The sequence below is a fragment of the Musa acuminata genome, chromosome BXJ1-8, assembly GCF_036884655.1.
Source record: "Musa acuminata AAA Group cultivar baxijiao chromosome BXJ1-8, Cavendish_Baxijiao_AAA, whole genome shotgun sequence".
Taxonomy (NCBI): Eukaryota; Viridiplantae; Streptophyta; class Magnoliopsida; order Zingiberales; family Musaceae; genus Musa; species Musa acuminata.
In genome coordinates this window covers 40,957,178-40,983,374 of record NC_088334.1, presented here as the reverse complement: position 1 = coordinate 40,983,374, position 26,197 = coordinate 40,957,178, and the positions used below count along the sequence as shown (strand labels likewise).

At 36.6% G+C, this 26,197-nt stretch overlaps 1 protein-coding gene across 1 annotated transcript; it reads right to left on the bottom strand.

Moving 5' to 3' along the window:
• Window positions 1–10,969: 10,969 nt before the first annotated feature.
• On the bottom strand, window positions 10,970–11,722 carry LOC135589104 (dirigent protein 11-like). The gene has a single exon (XM_065081405.1). The coding sequence runs from the start codon at window positions 11,678–11,680 to the stop codon at window positions 11,183–11,185; it is 498 nt and encodes a 165-aa protein (XP_064937477.1). The 5' UTR covers window positions 11,681–11,722; the 3' UTR covers window positions 10,970–11,182.
• Window positions 11,723–26,197: the final 14,475 nt, after the last annotated feature.

The following is a 26,197-nucleotide window of genomic DNA, read 5'->3' as shown; positions in this document are numbered from 1 at the left end:
CTCACTTGGTTTGGCTCCAAACTTGGTCCAAACCAGTCCGAACTTGGGCCTAATTGGCCCCTACTTGGGTTATAGGATTAACACCTAATCCTAACCCTAATTAATGTGCTAACTATGATTTTAAAGATATTTTCTAAGCTATTACAAAGTCCACAAGTCAAGACTTCTTCTGGCGAGCTTCCGGCAAACTTCCGGCGGTTTTCCGATAAACTCTCGGAAACCATTCTGCGGACTCCCGGCAAGCTCCTAGACTTCACGATTTGATCTTAGCGAGTTCCAACGAGCTTCTTCGGCAAGCTCCGATCTTTCTCGGCGAGCTCCGCGAACTTCCAACGAACCTTCCGGCGAGCTTCTGAAAAACCCTTCGGCAAGCTCCCAACTCATTCTCGGCTAGTTCCGGTAGCATTCCCGACGAACCTTCGGACTTCCGTCGAACTCTCGAACTCGCAACAAATCCTTCGCGCTTGACTCCGACACTTTGTTTCGCTTTATGTCTTCATCGTTATCATAGTTAATCCTGCACAATTAAAACAAAACTTCGATCGAGACAATTAATCCTAAGCAATTAACCAAGTTGTCCGACATGTCATTGGTCCCTCGACGCTTTGTCCGATTCTTCGGCGCATCGTCCTCTCTTGCAGCCTATTGCCCAATCGGCCAGTTGACTCCGCAACTCCGATATCCTTGGCACAATACCCGCTCTTCTTGGCCCGATGCCCGAGTCCACGGCCCGAAGCCTTCTGTCGATACGTCGACCGATCCACCGGCCCGACGTCCAATCTTCTTACATGTTCCTTCGGCACAACATGATTTTCCTGCTTTAATTGTCTCATCCTGATCAAAGCATCCTGCGTCACTCAAAACGCAGATTAAATCGTAAACATATATCAAGTAGTTTCATCATCAAAATACGAGATTCAACAATCTCCCCCTTTTTTATGATGACAACCACTTGATGACGGAGTTAAACTTAACTCCCGGAGTTTAAACAAACTCCCCCTATCAATATGCCATATTGATAGAACCTTGAATTCAAACTGAATTCAAGTCATTGCAATATTCATCATGAATACTTGCAACACGTCAACATGAACATATGCATAAACTTATGCATCACATGTCATGTCATCAACATACTTCTCCCCCTTTGTCATCAACAAAAAGGAGAAGTACCATAATCATGTGTGTGATATTGGTTCAACTCATTGCATGAAAATCATAATATCAAGTTTTATCATCATACAAGTTTGCTAATATCAAATATCAACATGAAAAATTGCGATGTAAGCTTTTGATATCATAACGCAAACATTTCAAGTGTTTATCAATTGTAGCATTTCATCACATGGTAAGATATCAACGCGTAAAATTACGATACAAGTTCTTGATATCTTAACGCATGATGCAAACATGGCATAATGCAAGTTTGGCAATCATAGCATCAATTCATATATCTCTTAATGATGCAAGCATTGCAAATATGGCAATCATATCAATTCATATATCTCTTGATGATGCAAGCATAGCATCAGTGTTCATAGCATCAATTCATATATTTCTCCCCCTTTGTCATCAACAAAACGGAGAACGATATAAGTAAATTTTAAGCATAAGTGCTTGTTGTTATGTATGTGAAATAAATCCTTGCAAGTAAAAACACTTTCATCTATATTCATCAAATCCATTTCTCAAAAAATATTTTTCACATGATGTGTGTATGAGAGATGTACTTGCTAGTTAATTACATATGTCAAAAATTAATGATTTGAACTAAACTTGATATGACATATGCTTGTTAAGTTTGGAAGATGGTGAACTTGATATGTTAGATTCAAGAGAATCCGAAAATGAAATTTGACTCTTTCTTCCATTCGGACAAGGTTTTGCTATAGATATTCAATTACAATCATGAAGGTAAAGCATGCTTGTTATCATGGAAGTTTGATAGCAAGTTTACCATATACAAGCTAGCAAAAAATTTCTACATTTTAAGGCCCGCAAGCTAGCAATTTTGAGATGTTCAAGAAAGCAACTCTTGCTTCTTGAAATATAAGTTTTGCTAGATGTGCAAGTTAACTTTTTGCTTCTTAAGATAGGCAAGATAGCATTCCTTGGTGATGTTCAATATAGCTAAGTTCTACATCATGCAAGCTAGTGAATTTTATAACATTTTAGAACATGCATAATCACCAAAGCATCATAAATTTTAATGATGTGCAAAATTACAAATTTTGCATGATTGCATTTGTGTGTCTTGAGATATGCAAGATAGCACTTCTTAGTGATGTTCAAGATAGCAATTTCTTCTCTTTTGAGAAGTGCAATTTTTGCTTTCTTCTTGAATTGTGCAAGCTAGCTATCTCCCCTTTTGTCATTGTCAAAAAGAATGGAAAAACCCTTTACATCAATTTTTAAATCATGACAAAGGTTAGTATCAATCTTATTTGTGCATCATTATATTTTCAAATTAAAACATGCACATTTTCAAAACAAATAAACTCATTATTATATGCATGATTCCAAATCATCATTCATATTATTTCAATCATTGTTTCAATCACCACTTATAGCTTATCATGCACAATATATAAAATCATGTAACATGATACAATCATTTATTTTCAAAATATTTATCACTATTTTAATGTATGATAATGAAGTATTCATGATACCGAACATTAAATCAGTATTTATCACTTTATTTTAATCATGATTCCAAACATTTATCATTTAAAGCATTCATGATACACATAAAAAAAAAAAACATGTGCATCATTCCAAATCATAAATATTTTAAATCATCATGATATTAATTTGTCACATTGCATCCTACCCTGCATGATGGAAACTTCTCATTTGCATACATCAAAATAAATTCATGAATATCTCATGCATTCATATCATCACTTGAGGAATATTGAAAAGAAATAATTGGGTAATGAGATAAATATTTCATGAATACAAAGAATTGCATAAAAATCATATCATGAATACAAGGAATACAAGTCACAATCATTCAAGAGAAAAATCAAGATCATGATTTTAATAAAACTCATTTCAAATTTAAATCATCAAAATCATTTTTATGCCTCACAAAATTTATAACATAAATAGATTCATGATTTCATTGATAATATATTTTCCCCCTTTTTAAGTGTTTCATTTTAAGTGATCGATTTCATGTTAGCATGCCTTTTCATTTATGAAAACATGCATCAATTTTTTTTTTTAAGCCATTGTTATTATCATGAAAATCGATAATCCATAAATATCAAGAATCATCATAATTTCAAAAATATATACTCATTAATCATAACTTCAAATTAAACATGATTTCATATACTCAAAATCGAGAGATAACAATGGAAATCAACATGATACACATTATTACTTCTCAACCACATATAGCATGATTTCATAAGGTATTTTTAATCAAAATCATTTTGTTTATCATAAACATGTAATTTTCATGATTATTTTCAAAATTACCAGAATGATAAGCATGATTCCTAATTGTTTGTATTTTCATTATAAAATTATTAAACATGTAACTTTTAAGAAAATTAAATAAAAAAGAAAAATGCTTTATGAAAAGCATCATGTAATTTCAAAGTAATTTAAAGGCATTTTGATTACCTCAGCGTCGAAAGGCGTAAAGGCGTAGTTTGCCACCTCGCCTTTGTTGATTTTCTCCTCGTCTTCGGAGGAGCTTGATTCATCCCAATTTTTGTCCTTCTTCTTGCGTTCAAAGCAAGTAGTTCCGTTCTTTTTACTTTTTAATTTTTGTTTCATTTGTAGTTTAAGTTCACCATCACTTGAGCTTATGCTCGAGTGGTTTTCAAATGTTCTATGTCCCAAATCCTTCCTGTTCTTTGGAAGGTGGTTCTCAAGTTCTTCACGTGCATTGCACGTCATTTCATATGTGATCAATGAACCAATTAGTTCTTCAAGTGGAAATTGGTTCAAGTTTTTTTATTCTTGAATAGCAGTTACTTTTGAATCCCAAGTTTTAGAAAGTGAGCGCAAAACTTTGTTAACGAGTTCAAAATCCGAAAAGCTTTTGCCAAGTGATTTTAAACTATTGACGACATCCGTAAAACGGGTGTACATGTCAACAACAGTTTCGCTTGGTTTTATATGAAAAAGCTCGAAATCATGCAGTAAAATATTAACTTTCAAGTCTTTGACTCTACTAGTTCCCTCGTGCGTGATTTCAAGAGTGCGCCAAATATCGAAAGTTGTTTCGCACAAAGAAACCCGATTGAACTCATTTTTGTCCAAAGCGCAAAATAAGGCATTCATAGCCTTTGCGTTTAAAGAAAAATACTTCTTCTCTAAATCCGACCATTCGTTCATCGGTTTAGAGAGAAGTTGAAAACCGTTTTCAACGATATTCCATAAATCCAGATTTAGAGAAATTAAGAAAACTCTCATTCGGGTTTTCCAATAGGTGTAGTCCGTCCCATTAAACATGGGTGGACGTGTAATAGAATGGCCCTCTTGGTTTCCGGCGTAAGCCATCTCTCTTGGGTTTTAATCCGTTTGAGAGTTAACCGGGCTCTGATACCAATTGTTAGGATCGAGAGCACTAAGAGGGGGGGGTGAATTAGTGCAGCGGAAATCTTTCATAAATCCAGATTTAGAGAAATTAAGAAAACTCTCATTCGGGTTTTCCAATAGGTGTAGTCCGTCCCATTAAACATGGGTGGACGTGTAATAGAATGGCCCTCTTGGTTTCCGGCGTAAGCCATCTCTCTTGGGTTTTAATCCGTTTGAGAGTTAACCGGGCTCTGATACCAATTGTTAGGATCGAGAGCACTAAGAGGGGGGGGTGAATTAGTGCAGCGGAAATCTTTCAGCGATTAAAAACGAAAGCTGCGTTCGTTCGATAAACACGATTTCGATGTAAAAGCCGATTCTAATATTACTTAAGATTGAGCGCAGTTTACGTCTAAACACAGTTTACGTCTAGATGCAATTTGCGTCTAAATGCAGTTTGCGTCTAAACGCAGTTTTACGTCTAAACGCAGTTTTACGTCTAAACGTAGTTTTACGTCTAAACGCAGTTTACGTCTAAACGCAGTTTTATGTCTAAACGTAGTTTTACGTTTAAAAGTAGTTCACGTCTAAAACATAGTTTTACATCTAAACACAGTTTGCGCAGTTTACGTCTAAAACACAGTTTTACGTCTAAACACAGTTTGCGCAGTTTACGTCAAAAACATAGTTTTACGTCTAAACACAGTTTGCACAGTTTACGTCAAAAACACAGTTTTACGTCTAAACACAGTTTGCGCAGTTTACGTCAAAAACACAGTTTTACGTCTAAACACAGTTTGGGCAGTTTACGTCTAAACGCAGTTTTACGTCTAGACGCAGTTTGCGTCCAAACGTAGTTTTACGAAAAGATCTGAACTTAGAAACTCGTTCGTAAAAGCGCAGAAGACAGTTTATAGTTATAAATAGAATCAAAACGTAAACGTAAACAACAATGTAAAGATCGTACGAAAACACCGATTTACGTCTGAATGCAGATTCGGAAAGATCATAACTTAGAAACTTGTTCGTGAAAGCGCAGAGAGCAGTAGCTATGAAGGAGGTTTGCAGTAATGATAAAGTGCTCAAAATAAACGCAAACCAGAGATTTAGAGTGGTTCGGTCAGTCTTGACCTACTACACTTTTGGCTTCCTCCACCGACGAGGTCACCGACGTCAACTAGGGGCCTTCCTTCAATAGGCGAAGGCCAACTGCCCTTTTACAGTTTCACTCCTTTTGACAGGCTCAAGAGACAACCCTTACAAACCCTTTCTCTCCTCTCTTTACAACCCAAAACTTGAAGAACAGAAAGAGGAGAACTTTTGGGCTTTACACAAATTTGAGCTCTTAGAATCATAGAAAAGATCAAGATTTCGGTGTAGGTCTGTGTGCTTTCTGTGCTGAATGGGTGGGGTATTTATAAGCCCCAACCCAGTTCAAATTTGGAGCTCAAAACGATCAAATCCCGGAATTCCGGGATCAGGCGGTTGCACCTCCTGACTGGAGAGGTTGCACCGCCTGGCAGAGCTCGAAGACTGAGCCCAGGCGGTTGCACCTCTCTGTCAGGGGCGGTTGCACCGCCTGAGTCTGGCTCGGAGACTGAGCCCCAAGCGGTGCCACCTCTTGACTGAGGCGGTTGCACCTCTCTGCCAGAGCTCGAAGACCGAGCTCAGGCGGTGCCACCTCTCTGTCAGGGGCGGTTGCACCACCCAGTCTCGCTCGGAGACTGAGCCCCAGGCGGTGCCACCGCCTGCCTGGGGCGGTTGCACCTCCCAGCTTCGCTGGAGAACCTCTCCTGGGCAGTGCCACCTCTGACCTTGGCGGTGCCACCTCTTTCACTATTTCAGCTCACTTGGTTTGGCTCCAAACTTGGCCCAAACCAGTCCGAACTTGGGCCTAATTGGCCCCTACTTGGGTTATAGGATTAACACATAATCCTAACCCTAATTAACGTGCTAACTATGATTTTAAAGACATTTTCTAAGCTATTACAAAGTCCGCAAGTCAAGACTTCTTCTGGCGAGCTTCCGGCAAACTTCCGGCGGTCTTCCGATGAACTCTCGGAAACCATTCTGCGGACTCCCGGCAAGCTCCTAGACTTCACGATTTGATCTTAGCGAGTTCCAACGAGCTTCTTCGGCAAGCTCCGATCTTTCTCGGCGAGCTCCGAGAACTTCCAACGAACCTTCCGGTGAGCTTCCGAAAAACCCTTCGGCAAGCTCCCAACTCATTCTCGGCTAGTTCCGGTAGCATTCCCGACGAACCTTCGGACTTCCGTCGAACTCTCGAACTCTCAACAAATCCTTCGCGCTTGACTCCGACACTTTGTTTCGCTTTATGTCTTCATTGTTATCATAGTTAATCCTGCACAATTAAAAAAAAACTTCGATCGAGACAATTAATCCTAAGCAATTAACCAAGTTGTCCGACATGTCATTGGTCCCTCGACGCTTCGTCCGATTCTTCGGCGCATCGTCCTCTCCTGCAGCCTATTGCCCAATCGGCCAGTTGACTCCGCAACTCCGATATCCTTGGCACAATACCCGCTCTTCTTGGCCCGATGCCCGAGTCCACGGCCCGAAGCCTTCTGTCGATACGTCGACCGATCCACCGGCCCGACGTCCAATCTTCTTACATGTTCCTTCGGCACAACATGATTTTCTTGCTTTAATTGTCTCATCCTGATCAAAGCATCCTGCGTCACTCAAAACGCAGATTAAATCATAAACATATATCAAGTAGTTTCATCATCAAAATACGAGATTCAACATATATATATATATATATATATATATATATATATATATATATATATATATATATATATATATATATATATATATATATATATTGCTGAGACATATTCCTAAAGAGGGCATAAAATATTAGAAAGTATAAAATAATATTAAAGTTAGACATAAGTTATAGAATTTTAATTTGGTGATTTTCTGGAAAAAGCACATATTTTGGGCTTTTCCTTGGAAGATGTCTCCCCTTTTTAGATTTCCTTAACAGCGTCCCCTTTCTTTACATAATTTTGAATATAATAGCCAACCACCTAATTATAGAATCCAAATTAGATCGGTTTTAGTTAATTCAAGCCAGTTTATGGTATTTTTAGAATAGTTTAAGTCGGTTAAAGTTGGTTCAATTTAAAATTAGGTTAGTTCAGCTCATGCAAACCAATATTTAGGAACCAATGCCAGGACTAGTGGGCTCAGTAGCTTTCTATCTTTTATTCTAAAGAATTCAAGTGATTTTAGTTGATGTTATTGGTGAATTCTTTGTGCTCATAAAACTTTTATCATTTATGACTAATAATTCTTTGTGTCTAATCCTTGATTAAGATTAAAGTTGATGTTGTAAAGAATATGTTTAATACACTTTCCGCATGGGAGGGGGATTCCCGACTCAACCCTTAGAAATTGAAGTAAGCTCGAGATAGTATATAGGTGTTTAAGGTGTGCTCCCTTATCATTGGGGAAGAGATTGACTTTTATATATGTTTATCGGAGAGTCAAACATACAAGGCTCTTAATGATCCACGATACCTCATAAGATCGACTCATGCTTTTAGCACGACACGGGCCCACCTGCACGGCTTCGAGTCGTGCGGCACTACCTTTAGGTCATCACGGATGGCTTGAGGTAGGATAGCACCATCTCATATAGATCCAAAAGGTATGTGTACAGTTATCGTCACCCTCAGTTTCGAGATGCTTCTTCAGTAGACGTGCATCACGTCATGAGGTGGCTACCGCTCGTTACCACAAAAGGCCAAAATATACTCATTCAATACTCCATCTCCTTATTAGAAATTTTGAATTTAGATCATGCTCGTATACATGCTGATGAATAGGGCCCATCCCCGAGGTGCTTGTGCGGCCTCAAGCGACTGTTGGCTGAGATCGGGAAAAGATCTGCTGATGTCTTAGGTTTGCCGTCCTCAGGATGTAATGAATCAGCCCGACACATTGAGTCGATAAAGGCCAAGTGGTTTGTCAGTGATTAGATGTATCATATGTGCTTGGAAGCTAGATCGAAGCTTCCTTACGGCCGCCTGTGCAAACACCAACTTCTCGTTTGGCGGACATAGTTGGTGAGTAGTACGGAGTGTCGTCGATGACTGCGTCGCCTTTGTTCATCTTCGACCTCGTGTCTTGACTAAAACCGGGACCATGGTGGACAAGCAGAACACAAGGCATAAAATCCACGCTCTGTGCAGCATCATGGCTGACAAATTCACAGATATCATTGCTCATTAGCGAAGATGAAACCGGCACATGCTAGCGTCAAAAACCAATGTTCTCTCTCATCAGAACGAGAGAGAAGCTAGACAAGAACTGCGATTTGCTTTCTTGTCTCGTTGCGTAGATCGAATTCTTGAATTCTTGTCTCGTTTCGTAGCAAAAGTATAAAAAGCCAACATTAGTTGGGTTGGGATGGCTCATGAGAGATCAACGTACATCATCAAATTGCACATCTTAGGTAATATCCTGTAAGAAATTACATCGGAAGAAGAAATTTCTTTTACCCGTATTTTGTTTTGGAGTGATGTTTCTTTTTCTTTTCATTTTGTCAATTAAAAGAGGAAAGACTTTCCATCTTTTCCTTAAAGAATCATGCAGTTATGTCGGATCGTGTTCTAAATACAAGCTAAACGTTTCTTTTGTCTTAATCATTTGTGTTTAAGGGAATCAAGCATGATCTGATGTGAGAGGAAGTATGGAGGATTGGGTGGCGAGGCATGAGGGGAGGGGGTTGTGGGCTTTTATACATTCAGACAAAGAAGCATTGTGTGTTCATGCACGGAAGTTGTGTTTGGACTCCGCCACCATTGGATTGAGAAAGATAGCCGACTTCGACTCCTTTGACAAAGTCCAAATGTCAGAACCGGGGAGGAGATATCTCTGGGGATATGTATATATTTTCTTTTCGTTTATATTTAGTAGTATTTGGACTCCATTATAGAAAATTATGTAAAATATCTACGACATCCTTGACGTTATTACTGTGATTGATGAATTTTATAGTCATTAACGTTAATCGACATCTACAAGAGCAAAATTTTTATATCTCAAATGTTTTATTTCATAAATAAATATGTCCATCGAGAAGCACACAGAGGGGTAATTCTTTTGATAATAGATCATTTATCTAATATATTTCTCAATTGGGATGTGTGAAATTTTAATTGTGGTCAAATAATTGCGTATATAACCCATCGATTAATTGTGAAATTTTAATATATTTCTCGTTTTACGATTACTATTGGTGTGAATGTTAGAAAAGATAACAATGAATAGGATGAATAACACTATGGAAATCGACTATAAATAACAAATACAAGATCAAGAACACTATAAAAAAAAATATTTAGGCTTGAAACGTGTATAAATAATTTCTTAAAAAATGATATTTGCATCTTCTTTTAAACAAGATTGATATGGGTTTGATATAGATAGTTTTAATGGATATGACAAGCCTTTAGAAGATCTATATTGAACAAACAATAAAGAGTGTTCAAAGAAGAATTATAGAATGTCTAATTTAATGGTTATTTTTGAAGTCAAGAAAGAAGAAAAATCAGAAAAGAGATTTTACTTATAATTTACTCTCAAATATCTATTTATAAATATTTTCATAAAAAAATATAACCCCTCGTAAATAACTAAAAAGAAACTATCTTTTCAAATATCCAATAACTAGAAATTATATTTTTTAATATTTAAACAATTTATAACAGCGTATTAGTCTCATGTTCGATTATTTTGATTTTTGTAGGAGCCATTATCACCGGAGGGTTCACATCGGTGACGGTGGTTGTGCTCTTACCACCCTGGAAGTGCAGGTGGCTCATCTTCCCTCTTATGACAGATAAAGAGGAAGGTAAGACAGAACGGGGATGAGGAGGATGAAGACAAGGCCATCGAGAATCTTGAAGGCAACGAAGTCATCAAGACGAAGGTAGATTTGACTTTTACGTTTGAAAAGCTTGGTTGACCAGTGACCTTAGGACATCGGGCGGAAAAAGACAGTCGATCGTTCTTCCTTCGACTGCAGACTCTTCTTTGGTGGCTTGATCATGCTTTGTAAAAGATAAAACAGATTCAACAGATGTCCTACGTCACATTCGAACTAGTAAAGAGTCGGTGATCGTGTTTGTTTCTCAGTTTGTTCTGGAATCACACCAGGAAGTACTTCAAATCTTTTCATCACTTGATGTAAATTGACAAGGCATCTTCGATTCACCGTAGAATTTTGTACGACAACGCAGCCTCTTTCAAGTGGAGACGACAAGACCGAGAGAGTCAAGTATGAGCAGGTAGCCGAATGGCATCATCTACAGTACTGACGACATAGCTTATTTACTCTACTTCAGCTACTCTTTGTTGTACGTCTCCTGAATGCTCGAACTTGCTTATTACATCGTCGTAAGAATTTTAGCGGCAACTGTTAATTACTAATCACTTGGTACAAAGAGAAGATATAGAGTACACGAGCCAATGGCATCGATGCGGTATGAAAGAGAAAGAGCAAAGTATTGATGTAGAACAAGCCGCAAGGCAGAGCAGCCTTTATTGCAACAAACAATGAGAGGCAGCAGACGGCAGCTCATCAGTAGTGATAGATGTAGGCGCCGTACTAAAAAACAAGCTCCATCTGAGTAGTTCCAGTCGACCTGATGAGCCTGCTGATGGTGTAGCCTCGGGCCATCCGGAACTTGCCGGTGCCCCCAACGATGCCCCGCTCCATCCTAGGCTCCGTCAGCACCGCCCTGCCCAAGATGGAGAAGCTGCTCCCGTTGTACTTTCCGGCGGTGAACACGAAATTTAGCGCCGAGAGGTAGGCCGGACTCTCCAAGGATGCCTGCACGGTGAGCTCCTGCGCTTTCCCGATGAGCTTGGAGCTCGACTCACGCCCTGCCCTGAGAATGTTTTCGCCCACCCCGATGCTCCCGAAGGTGTTGTTGCCGGGAGGGCTGACGACGGTGATGGTGGTCGCGTTCGAGCCACCGTAGTAGTCGTAAAAGTAGAAGTGGAGGTGCGTCATCTTCTCTTTGTGTTCACGGCTGCTGCTCCCAATGGCAACAGTGGCGAAGAGAAAGAGGAGGAGGAGAGTGAAGGATGGAGATGAGGCCATGGAGAAGCTTGTGCAGGAAGTGCACAGGTGGGCGGAGGATTGGTGTGCGAGGCATGAGGGTTTCGTGGGCTTTTATGGACAAAGAAGTTGAGATACTATTTATTCTTCCACACGTGTTTTTTGTTCAACATCACGTAAGAATTTGCTTCAATTGCACCTCAATTCCTTTGACAAGTCAAAATCTCATGATTTTTGGGTAGATTAAACAAATTAATATTAAATAATGTATATATATTCTTATCCAAGAGATTAAATAAATCTCATATTGTGAGAGCAAATTGCGTGCATATTTGGCCCTTCATATTAAATCCATTGTGACATGATCGTGCTTGGGTGGAGGGTAGAGACATGGGAGAAGTCAAGCAGCTGTGTAAGTTGTTCAAACGCAAGCTGCTCCTTGCTCTGAATTCCAACTCGGTCGTGCAAAGATACATCGTATTCAAACGTGGAAGGAGTAGGTGATTGAACAATTACTTGCCATTTTTTATCAGTACTGACGTGCTTTGACAGCACCGGAAGAAGATTGCGTATACATGTTTGATTCGCTACAGCTTCCTATCCTTCTAGTGAAGGCAACGATAACAAGATAGACAAGGATCCGGCAGACACCAACGCTGGAACACCTTTAGCACATTATGCTTCCATAAATCGAATACCAAAATGCCTATGTTGATAATAATAAGCTCATCAAGCCTCTTACATGGAACTAAACTAGAGATGTTTGTTATATGATGAACTGTGGAAGTAAATTTATATTCGAACTTAGCTAACTTTGTTTTGTTGTGTAAGTATAAAAATCATAATATTAGTGTTATTATTATGCAGAAGATTTTTATGTCAAAATCTAAAATCAAATAATAATAGATCCAAATTTATAATACATGTCATTTGATTCATTGCTTATTCAAAAAATCTTTTTTATATATAAATAAATCGTAAGGACCTTTAGGAGAACTATACTTGTTTTCTCCTTTCTTTTTATTCTTCACATGACCATTATAAGCAATGAATTTAAGGATAAATGGGATATGAGAGAAGATATGCAATCACTCATTTACATCACCAAAGGAAGATGATAGAAGGTATATAATCTCTCAATCATATCGTATATCCCTGTCTCCTCTTATCTGCGTATCTGCATTTTCGTTATTGTGTTATTAAGAGAGTCCCTTCTATCAAGGTCATCTCGTAAAGAATCCTATCATAATTAAACTTCCTTTCTATTGATCAATAATAAAAATCCAATCATATCCATAAGATATCTTGTCTAATTAGATAGGACTATATAATCTAATACACTCCCACTTGGCCTATTAGTTGGTAAGATAAAAGGGTTGAAAATCAAAAATAAATAAAATAAAATTTATTTTAAAATAATTTTATTTAATTAGATTCTAAATTTTAAAAATCAATTATACACATGCGAATTTTTAAAAAAGGTAGGCCAATATATCTAATAAATATAATAATACTACATTAAGCCTCACTAACAATACAAATTATAACTATTATATGTCATCAATGTCATACTTTTTTCTATATACCATAAAACTATTAGCCCTTCCTAATATAATCCAAAATAACTCATATAATTTGTTTTCTTAAGACAATCTTATCATCACATTCAACTATAATATATACATACATAAATGTGAACATGATAATAGAAATAAATAACTTTACGTATGTAGGTAAAAATATCAATTATAATATCTACTTAAATATACATCAACATAGCTTTTATGGTTTGTTCATAAACTTAATTATAAAAACATATTTTTTAAACACTTTAGGTTGTAAGTCCAAGTAAATAGATCAACAATTAATATAGTGTGACTCAAGTTATTAATTAACATTGGTTGGTTTTAGACTATTTTCTCTAACTATTAAGTACTGTATATATAATGTATAGTGCTACAATAGTACTTGTCATTCTTAGAGAAGAAAGTTACTGTAATATATCACAAAGTATCTTTAGCAATTTGGTAATTGAATTTGACTACACATGAGATAAAATTTTATAGTCATAAGACTTAATTTGTGTCCTCAAAGTATACTATAAATTTAGCTTATATTATTAATAATATAATAATATATTACTTTGCAAAGAATTTTTATAAGAGACCCTAACTAAAGATGTCTTTACGTAGTAGTCTCCTAACTTCATCCACCATCAATATCCAAGCCATATTTATAAACTATAAAAAGCTATTTATTGACTTCGTCAAGCTCCAAGAGCTTGGTATACTAAATTTGGCTCGTTTTTAGCGTTAACTGATTTCATCAACTCCAAGTCGACCACTTCGTTATTTCTACAACAACAAAAAGGAAGTACTATATATCTACTGGTGGATATGGATGACATTATCATTATAGCAATAATCTTATGGAGATCAAAAATTCCTTAAATAGTTGGCAGATCGATTCTCTATCAACGATCTAAGAACCTTAAACTACTTTCTAGGAGTAGCAGCAATATTTACATCTTCTGAAGTTTTTATATATCAAAAGAAGTATATTTAAAATCTATTATCAAAGATAAATATTCAGAATACTAAATAAGTTACCACTCCACTCTCTACTACTGAATCACTCAAATTATATGATGACAGCCTTATTACGAATCTCACACAGTACTGATAAGTACTTAGCTCCTTACAATACTTATCCCTCGTATGTTCAGATATTTCATTTACACTCAATAAAATATCACAATTCATGTATCGACTCTCTACTATGTATCGGTTTATAGTAAAACAAATCATGCGGTATCTAAAGTAGACTCTCAATCATAGATTTCTTCTTCATAAATATTCATTACTTCATCTCAATGCCTTCTTTGATGTTGATTAGGAAATTAATATTGATGATAGAACATCTATGTTAGCTTATATATCTTCTTTAAAGCAAATTCAATCATTTAGAGTTACAAGGAATAGAAAACAATCACAAAGTCCATCATTGAAGTTGAATACTGAGTCATTATCACCACAACTATAGAACTTAACCGTGTCACCAACTTGCTATAGGAACTTGACATTAACTCCAAATTTACTTCTATAATATACTGTGATAATGGCGGTGCCACCTGCCTATACGCCAATTCAATGTTCCACTCACGCATGAAACACATACTATCGACTTTTACTTCGTTAGAGATTAAGTTGTCAAACATTAATTATGTGTTTCTTATGTCAATATTATTGATCAACTAGCAGACTCCCTCGCAAAGCCTCTAGTTTATAAAATATTTTAATTACATCGGTCCAAGATTAGTATCTTTAACATAAGCTAAATCTTACGGGAGTATGATAGAAGATCTTGATTTGATTAATCATGATAGTGATGTTGGGTCCAACTATAGGTGGGCTTGGACCAAATGATTTGAGCATTGAGCCCAAATTTGATTTATTAACAAAAAAAAAATAAGAAAGAAAGGGAAGTGGAGACGTGTGCAACGTGAGGCGTGAGTATGAATCATGGAAATAGTGGTGGTGCAAGAAAAAAACATAGAAAGAGAGGAGAAAGAAAAAACTAGGTTTTGAGGCTTTTGTTAAATAAGTGGCTAAACTTTGTTGGCTTTAGCTCAAATTTTATGAGAAGAATCCTTGTAATGAGTTTTATAATCCTATTAGTGCTGATTTACAATTTGTCTTCTCTGAGGTTCTTTTCTAATATTCTCACTTGGTAAGACCTAAACTTTTCCTTTCATGAAATCCATCTATTTGATGATGATATGTTATTATTGAGCTAAGATTTGTGTTCTTGATATTATTATGATCTTTTAGTTATTCTGGAGAAGACTTATTATAAACTTGTTATCATTATTGGTGATAGTGAAGGTTTGAATTGGACTACGATCCCATGGTTTTTCCTGCATAGGGTTTTCCAAGTAAAAATTTGGTTGGTATTTTGGTAAGGAACCATTTTGATACACAAAGAGAGAAAAGAATTATTCCGCTATAATAGTTTTTCCCAACAAGCTATCACAGTCTTAGTCGGTTTTGCTTGAGTCGAGCGGCACCTTTACGTATTCGTCCACAAAGATCAAACTCTCTGAAACCTCCTATGGTCCCTTAGGACCTACAAAAGATAAAATGAGTTGGAGAAAGCATCTCACTGGAGATTCACAAGCAATCATTTCAACAAACACTTCATAGCCAATGCAAATTACAAACAGACTTCATAAGCTCTAAACAATCGTACAACAAACGATCCAAAATGATTTACTACAGATTGAGATCCCCATAAGTACCCATATGACACAATCATTATTTGCAAGCTTAAAATAACCACCAAAACTAAAGAAAATAGGGCTGTCAAACCTACTATCAACCCTTTACATACTATATAAAGCATGAACAAAATCAAAAGATACATATATACATAAGCATTACATCAAATACCCCATTTATAGTTTTGTTCGTGACAAAATGACAAACTAATATTTGAATAACTGATTTGATTATGATTTGAGTGATTGATTCAGGAAAAATCTCTTTCTCAAAACTTATATAAATATTATATCTCTTTAGTGAATAAAAATTATCTCTTTCACAATTCTTCGGTTCAAACGCAAGCTGCTCCTTACTCTGAATTCAAACTCAGATACATTGATACATCGTATTCAAACATGGAAGGAGTACGTGATTGAGCAAGTACTTGCCATTTTTTATCAGTACTGACGTGCTTTGATAGCACCGGAAGAAGATTGCGTATACACGTCTGATTCGCTGCAACTTCCTCTGCAGGTCGCCATCCTTCGAGTGGAGGCAACAATAACCTTTAGCAGACACAGCGCTGGAACACCTTAAGCACATTGGGCTTCGCTAAGTCAAATTCCAAAATGCTTTTGTTTAAGTTGATAATAATAAGCCCATGAAGTTTTTATAGGCCGATCAAGTCTCTTACATGCAACTAAACTAGAGATGTTATATGAAGAACTGTGAACGTAAATTTATATTAGAACTCGGTGACTACACTTTGTTGTTGGTCCCTCAGCAAGTAGATTGAGGGCTGAAGGTGAGGGAGGAAGAGGTGCTGCCTGTGAACGGCCGCTAGCGCCTGCACAGGTACGTGAAGGAGAGCAGTGATATGAAGCTGAGTGCCAGTCTTACGACGTTGGTCGAGCAGGACTCAAACGTCAGCAGGTAAACCTTTCGTCGAACAGTCGGATGAAAAGGAAACGATGTGGGCTGGTCCAGAGAACAATCAGAGGACGCGAACAGGCTGCAGTCCGGATGAGGACACCGCAAACCCACCACCATCAAGCACTTGATAAAACCGATGGAGCACCCAAACCCATCATTCTTTGTCTGTCAGCTACTTCCAGCATCGTTAATGCTCCCACAACCACTCGACCATTCTCACCTTGCTCGGGTGCTCCATCGGTTCTATCGTCCTTCTTCTAAAAGCAATCTCCAATGTCACATTTCGAAGCTATAGACAGCCGACTCTTTGCTGGCGTTGCTGGTGAAGAAGTATTCAGGGCCATGTAGCCCCTCGTCCCTGTCAAAGCTGTCATCTGCAGGTCACGTTCATGGTCCACGAGTCTTGCGAGGCCGACAACATTCAAGTTGGCATTGAATGCCGAATCCAGCATAAAGTTGTTGGGCTTGATCGATGTTGCAGTGCACCACGCATTGCTCCCACCCATGGTGGAGGGAGCACAACGTAGAGGCCTAGCCTAGGGTGATCTTATGGCTCACCAGCCATCGAAGTGATGCTTGGCGCTGTGGAGGTAGGAATCGAGGTTTCCATTGGGCATGAACTCGTAGACGAGCAAGAACTCACAATGGTTGTGGCACCGCTCAAGTTGTTCATGCCTAATGGAAGCTTGGATTCCGACCTCTATAGCACCATGAATCACTTTTAAGTGACTTGTGAGGCACAGGTCAAGAAGATCGACTAGGACAAGTGCACGCATGGTGCATCACAACATCAAGCCAGCCATGTCTTGCAGGATTTGGCATTCAAAGGCAAGTTGGGTGTTATGGATCGTGCCAGCCTCATGGATCATGACTTGCATATGATAGATTTGGCAAGGATGAGGGGTACATGGCTCCTGAATGCTTTCTAACCCTCGCCCTAACTAGCAAGATCGACAAATAGTGGGATGTCTAATGCAATGGAATCATGAATTGGAGATTGTATGCGGGGAGAAGGACAACTAATCGAATGGTGTGAGAGATCTTTGGAAGGCGAGCCATTATGGAAGCGGTAGACCATAAGCCTAAACAATGAAGATTGCGGTGTGGTCATCCATGACTCCATTGCCTGTGCTCCCTTCAAACTGATCGGTGCCGATTAATTGTACCAAATAATCACTCTAGATTGTGAATTCTCTATAAACAACTCAACTGATTAATAATAAAAAATAGTAGATGACTTGTTCGATCAATTACTAATGACTCGAGTGATCTCAAAGATTGATTTTGGCACAATACCATCACTTAAAAGATAAGAAAAGAAGACATATAAAAAGCTACAATCAGATTAAAATATGATCATTAATGATTTTCTTTGGAATAACTAATGCACTATATTTAAAAAAAAATACTAATGCACTGGATGTATTTACGGATCTCATGAATATAATCTTCTATCAATACCTAGGCAAGCTTGTAATTGGATTATTATCGACAATAGTATCATAATATGCATGAAGAGTAAGATAGAGTACTAATATCATCTTAAGAATGTTTTAGAGATTTAAAAATAGGAAAAACAGCATGCCAAGTTGAGCTAGTGATCATGTCTTCTTAAGGTTGTTTTTAACATAAAAAATTTCAATTAATAAGCTAAATTAGCTCTCATACTTATAGTTATTTTTAAAATTTTAGAAAAAAGATCAGATCAATTACCTACAAAGTGACTTTGCCCCTAATAACCATTGCAAACATACATGATGTGTTTCACATTTGAATGCTCTGAAAGTATATTGTGGATCCAACCATGTCCTCTCATACCTACCTCATGAAGATGACATCTATTTGGAGAAACGTATGGCTATAAAATAAAACCTTTAGTTACGGTCTGTTGGCAAACACTCTCAAGAGAGAAAAAAAACTAATTGACAAAGGGAAGAGGATATTAAATATAAAGTATACATATGATTTCTATAAGAAAATTCAAATTTGGAGACTAAAGTCCATTAGGAGTGACAAATATAGTCTTTCTTATCTTACCAGATGAAGAAAACAGAAGAATGAATTCAATCTCATTTCACAACTTATTTATTCATTTCAAAATTTTAGTTCATCATGTTATGTAATCTTCAAATAACACTAAATACAAACTCATATACACATTAAAAAACATATTAACCTTGAGAGGAAGTATCAAAAATATGAAAGAAAGGACGATCATGTTTCATCTATGGGCTTATGACAATATGCCTTTTTCTATTCTTCTAAAGAGTCATTTACTCGCACAAGAGGGCCTAAGAAAAGGTAAAGAACCTGCACTTTAGGAGTGATGATCTTTGTATATCTTCCTTTGTGTTCGAGCCCTACTTGATCAAGATTGAGATAAATAGGGGGAGTGTCGTCAGATTTACATAAGGGATGAGGGAGCATATCTAGTAAGGTATGGTGCTTTTTTTTCATTTTAGTTTTATTTTTAATAAATAGATTATTTTTTATTGGATCGATATATATATATATATATATATATATATATATATATATATATATATATATATATATATATACATATATACATATATATATTGCTGAGACATATTCCTTAAGAGGGCATAAAATATTAGAAAGTATAAAATAATATTAAAGTCAGACATAATTTATAGAATTTTAATTGGGTGATTTTCTGGAAAAAGCACATATTTTGGGCTTTTCCTTGGAAGATGTTTCCCCTTTTTAGATTTCCTTAACAGCGCCCCCTTTCTTTACATAATTTTGAATATACCAACCACCTAATTATAGAATCCAAATTAGGTTGGTTTTAGTTAATTCAAGCCGGTTTATGGTATTTTTAGAATAGTTTAAGTAGGTTAAAGTTGGTTCAATTTAAAATTAGGTTAGTTCAGCTCATGCAAACCATAGGAACCAATGCCGGACTAGTGGGCTCAGTAGCTTTCTATCTTTTATTCTAAAGAATTCAAGTGATTTTAGTTGATGTTATTGGTGAATTCTTTGTGCTCATAAAACTTTTATCATTTATGACTAATGATTCTTTGTGTCTAATCCTTGATTAAGATCAAGGTTGATATTTTAATACACCTTTTTTATCCTTATATATATCTGTGTATATATATATATATATGTATGTATATGTATATATCTATGTATACATACATACATACATACATACATATATACATATATATATATATATATATATATATATATATATATATATATATATATATATATATATATATATATATATATATATATATATATATATATATATATATATATATATATATATATTCTCCGACCTTCTCTAAAGGGAAATCTATACAATAGTCAAAATCCTCAAGTCAAAGAAATAGCTCAATACTTAATGTGAAATAGCGATGAATAATCTTTATGGCTTCAACCTTCGTTATATTGTAATGCTAAGTCTTCTAGGGTTATATATGCCTAAGGATAGATCTATTCCAAAGTCATAGGGCACTCACAACCTTCCTCGCCCCAGTCATTTTAGGTAAGTTATCCCCTTAAACATTGTATCATTTTATAGTTGGACGTGTCCTAAAAATGGTCACTTCCTTCAAGATGATTATATCCTTAAGAGGATCATTAATAAAACAATCATCATCAATCATGTCCTCAAAAGATATTGTTGTTGTCAAGTTTGTCATCTTTGTTAGAGGAAAAGATGAAGAAACTTGTGTTTTATTCATGCATTTTCTATGTACATCATAAACCTATTTATAGGGTGAAATATAATAAAATCAATCTCAAAAATTGAGAAATCGAGGGATATCAAATACCTCTTGGATGGTAGAAATCAAGGGAAATATATAATGATCATATCAAGGGATATGAGGTCCCTTTTACACAGTAACTTTGATACACTCCTACAAACTTAAGATGATTAAGTAGAATGCAGCTTAAATTTAAAAAGTACGAAGCTAAATTTTTGTGATGATAATGACTTACTGAATATATCTATGAGAAAACCTTGCTCGATAAGGGGTCATTGAAGAATCCGACAAGGATAAGATCTCGGTTGTGCTCAACGATAAATGATCTAGATCTTAATTATACTTAATGACAAAGGACTGTGCTCAACAATGGGGTCAGAGGATTATGGTAAACGATGATGATTCTAGATCTTAACTATGCTCATTGATGGAGACAAAGGATTGTGTTCAATGACGAAAGATCTAAATCTCGATTGTGCTCAACAACAGAGACAAAGGGTTATGCTCAATGATGATCTTTAACAAAACAATCACAATCAATCCCACACTCAAGAGATAATGTTGTTATCAAGTTAATTGTACGTGGTAGAAGAGAAAAGAGGAATAATAACATATATTTTATTCATGCATTTTCTTGTAACCCTATTTATTGGATAAAATATAATCAAAATAATTTCATAAATTAAAAAAAATCAAGAAATATTGAATTCCTCTTGTCTGGTAGGAATCAGAAAAAATATATGACAATCATATTAAGGGATATAAAATCTTTTTATATAATAATTTTGACAGTGTGCTCAAAACAGTCACACTTTTTATTTTAAAGCAACAAAAAAAATGGTGAACTTTGGACCATCTAAGTCTTGAGGCTTGGCTATCTCCTTAGAAAAGTCCTCAACCTTGGCGTATCGATAACAGAAGTATAACAAAGGAACACAAGGGGTTTGCCAGTGAATGACTCCCAAGATGCAACTAAAGTTTACAATTTTGGGCTCACAGATAAAGGGGTAAGATGTCCCGAAAAAGGCTTGCAGCTTTTCGTCCTTCGAGAAGAGCTTGTGATTCTGCCATGCAAGGGTTGATAGCTCTGCTATATCCATCACCCATCCACAGGTATACGTTTCCAACATCCTCTATAATAAAAGCTTGATCCTGCGGGATGATGATTAGAGATAAATGAGCCAACAAATTCAAGACTAGCTGTGCTGCTTATCTGACTATCCCGAAGGGTACACCCTCTGTGTGACGTTGCCAACAACCCCTCCGATGTTGGGTTACAAGTTAAATAATCATCGACAGCAGCTACTACTGAGTGTCGAAGGCTTGATAGCGTGGTTCCAATATTTGGCACCGTTGTGGCTGTTTCATAAGACCCAAAAAGAAGCAGCGCATCCATTCTGTTAGTTTAGCAAGTCTCACATAGTCCCTTCAGGAAAATCAAATTTGGTATCTCCTGTTTAAACTATAAATAAGGGCTTAGGCTTTGAAATCAGATGTACCACAAGAAAACCTAATTATTTACTTTAGACTTTTTTTGTTTAATAGTTTCATGTTTTATAGCCTAGGAACATCTTCCTAAGGCATTTCTAATAGTCCCTCTTTTATAGTAGTGTTTTGTTCCTCCTTCATCCGTGGATGTAGGTCAATTAACCGAATCTTGTAAATCTGGTGTTCTTGTCGCTTTTATTTTTCTGCTTTATTGTCTTTGTTGGGTTGCCAAAATTACCCTTTGCTAAATTTCCTGGGGCTAGCTCTAACAAACTGGTATCAGAGCCTCCTGGGGCTAGCTCTAACAAACTGGTATCAAAGCCTGGTTTCGAGATCTTTTAGCAACGATGACAATAACAAAGATCGTTGTCGAGAAATTCGATAAAAATGTCAACTTCGGTATGTGGCAACTCAAGATAGAGGTCATTCTGGTTCAAGACGGAGTTGATTTGGCACTATAGGGAGCTGAGAACATTCCAGATGGTACGTCAAAGGAAGATCTTACAGGTATGGATAAGAAGGCCCGATCAAGCATTATTCTAAATCTCTCTGACGAGGTTTTATGGGAGGTAGCTACGGAGACTACGACTAAGAGCATGTGGGACAAACTTAAAGCCTTGTATATGAAGAGGACAGTGAAGAATTGTCTCTACTTGAAGCAGAGTTTGTATATGCTTCGAATGACTGAAGGTACATCTATACTCTCACATCTTGATAAATTTGATTCCTTAGTTATGAATTTGGAGAATATAGATGCGAAAATTGATGACAAGGATAAGGCCCTGTTACTTTTGTGTTATCTTCCCTAATCCTTTAAGTATTTCCGTGATACTATGATTTATGGAAAAGAAATAATTTCATATCAGGAAATTAAATCTGTACTAAAATCTAAGGAGCAGATAGATAAGGATATCACTGGGGAAAGTAGAGGGAATCAGGCTGAAGGTTTGATTGTCAGGGGTAGAACAAATAAAAGAGAATTTGACAATAGTAGATCTAAATCTAGATCTAAATCTAGACATAAAAATTTGGAGTGCAGATATTGCCATAAAATGGGGCACATTAAGGCTGATTGTTTTAAATTAAAAAATAAATTAAAGCAAAAGAAAAAAATTATTGAGAAAACTACTGAGTTCGCTAGTATAGCAATTGATGAGAATGTTAAAAATATTTTCTTTGTTACTGATGACAGAACGAGGTCTAAAAATGAATGGATTTTAGATTCGGGTTGTTCTTATCACATGCGTCCTAATAGAGATTTGTTTTCCACATATGAATCTTGTAATTGTGGAATTGTTTTGATGAGCAATAATGTCGCGTGTGATGTTGTTGGTAGAGGCACAATCCGAATTAAAATGCATGATGGTATCGTGAGGACGCTCACTAATGTTAGACATGTCCCTGATTTAAAAAAGAATCTCATCTCTTTAGACACCCTAGAGGCTCTTGGGTGTAAATATGCAGCTGAAGGTGGAGTTATGAAAGTTTCTAGAAGTGCCTTTGTTGTTATGAAAGCTTGTAGGTCTGGTAGCTTGTATATTTTGTAGGGAACTACTATCACACGCTCAGTTGTAGTCTCATCATCATCATTGTCTTATTCTGACATCACCAAATTTGGGTCATTTGAGTGAAAAAGGTTTGAGCATATTGAGCAAAAGGGGTCTTTTTTGCGGATAGAGTACTGAGCCACTGAATTTTTGTGAACACTGCATTTTTGGAAAGCAGAAAAGATTCAGCTTCAATTCTCCGGCAGTTCACAAAACAAAAGGTACTCTTGACTATATTCATTCAGACCTTTGGGGTCCAGCTCATGCTTAGTCTAAGGGTGGTGCCAGGTATATATTGACTTTCATTGACGATTATTCTAGGAAAGTTTGGGTTTATTTTCTAAAGCATAAAAATGATGTTTTCCTAATCTTTAAACAATGGAAGGCTTTGATTGAGAAGCAAACAGGTAAACAGATTAAGCGACTTCGAACAGATAATGGCATAGAATTTTGTGAAGGTGACTTTGATGAATTCTGCAAAAATGAAGGAATTGTTCAACATCGCATTGTTAGGATGATGTCTCAGCAAAATGGTGTGGTCGAACGTATGAACAGAACACTTTTAGAGAGAGCAAGGAGTATGATTTCAAATACAGGGTTGACAAAGGACTTTTAGGCAAAGACGATTAATATTGCCTGTTACGTTGTCAACCGCGCTCCTTCTGCAGCACTTAACTTTAAAACTCCGGAGGAAGTTTGGTCAGGTACTCTTGCTAATTACTCTGATTTAAAAAATTTTGGGTGTCTAGCATACATGCATGTAAATGAAGGCAAATTAGAGCCTCGAGCGAAAAAGTATATTTTCCTTGGGTATGCTTCTAGAGTAGAAGGATATAGATTATGGTGTTCTGATCCTAAATCCCCAAAATTTGTAATAAGTAAAGATGTTACTTTTGATAATTTGTCTATGTTATCTTCCAAAGAGGAATCTACTAGTTGTACAAACGATAATGCGCAGAAGTAGGTGGAGCTTGAGATTGGTAGTTCAAATTCTTTTAAGTCGAACTCTTCCACTCAAAGAATGTCAGTAGATAGTCCCGAATCTACTAACAAAGATGATCTAGAGGAAGAACAATATTCCATAGCCAAGAATAGACCACATAGAGATATTCGACCACCACAAAGATATATAAATTTAGTTGCATATGCTTTGTTTGTTGCAGAAGAAATAAGTGAAGTTGGTGAGCCTACTATCTACTCAGATGCAGTTTTTTGTGATAATTTCGCTAAGTGGTTGATTGCGATAAATGAAGAAATTGAATTTCTACATCGGAATAGAATTTGGGATCTTGTGAAGCTGCCTTCGGGTAAGAAAATTCATACGAAAGACAATCCAGCTGATATGCTTACGAAGTCTCTTTCGGTTTACAAGTTCAAGCAGCACTTGGATTTGGCTGGTGTTCATTGTTAGTGATTGCTCGTTGGGGCTTTTATGAAGAAGGTGGAGAAAGTTTTGTTAGGACATATCAAGGTAAAAATTTGTTAATTTGGCAAATCCCACATAGTCTCACATCATGAAAATCAAGTTTGGTATCTCTTGTTTAAACTATAAATAAGGGCATGGGCTTTGAAATCAGATGTACCACAAGAAAACCTAATTGTTTGTTTTAGGCTTTTCTTGTTTAGTAGTTTCGTGTTTTATGGCCTAGGAACATCTTCCTAAGGCATTTGTAATAGTCCTTCTTTTATAGTAGTGTTTTGCTCCTCCTTCGTCCGTGCATGTAGGTCAATTGATCAAACCATGTAAATTTGATGTTATTATCGCTTTTAATTTTCTGCTTTATTATTTTTATTAGGTTATCATAATTACCCTTTGATAAATTTTCAGGCTAGCTTTAAGGTGCCAATCGCCCTCCAACTCTACCACGGCACATCTGGAGGGGAGTCGAGTTGAGTTGAATGAGTGTACGTGCTACTCACAGTAGTGCTTCCTTAAGTCATTTTGGCGAGTCTTTAAAGAATCTTTTCTGAAACCCAGGAGTTGAGATCAATGAACGGAAAGCGAATTAATCATTGAATTGATAAGGACAACTTCGTCAGCCAACGATAAGAGACTTTTTATGACTTTGACAAAAACGAAAGATTGCTCTCTTTCATTATCTCTACCCCATGAGAGAAACGTTCTCAAGTACACAAGGATCGACAAATGAGGTGTTTGATTTGATGAGATTAACCGTAAGGTGGGTGTTGATATTCTCATAGACCTTCATAATTTTAAGGACGTGGGAACAAGATCTATGATTAGCTCTAAAGGAGAGGCGGAGATCGCTAACAAACCTAAGATGGGAGATCTTGGTTCCCCTTGAAGGGGGTAATATGCTTATTTTGAATAGCTTCGGAGATAACTGAGGAGAGAAGTTGGAGATAACAAGAATGAATAGATAGGGAGAGAGCGCATTTCGCTGTTCGGCGGCAATTGTAAGTTACCACCACCTTGTGGCATGATATCAATGCTTCGTGGAAAACATCGAAGAGATTTCTCATCTCATACATTATTGTTTAGTGATTCGAACTTTTGTACCAAAGCATTTGATACGTTGGAACCTAAATCGTGTTTGGATATGTTTCGACGTGGAAGTTTTGATGTCG

Coding starts and splice junctions, on each gene's coding strand:
- LOC135589104 (XM_065081405.1), bottom strand. CDS start 11,680: ATGGCCTCATCTCCATCCTTCACTCTCCTCCTCCTCTTTCTCTTCGCC.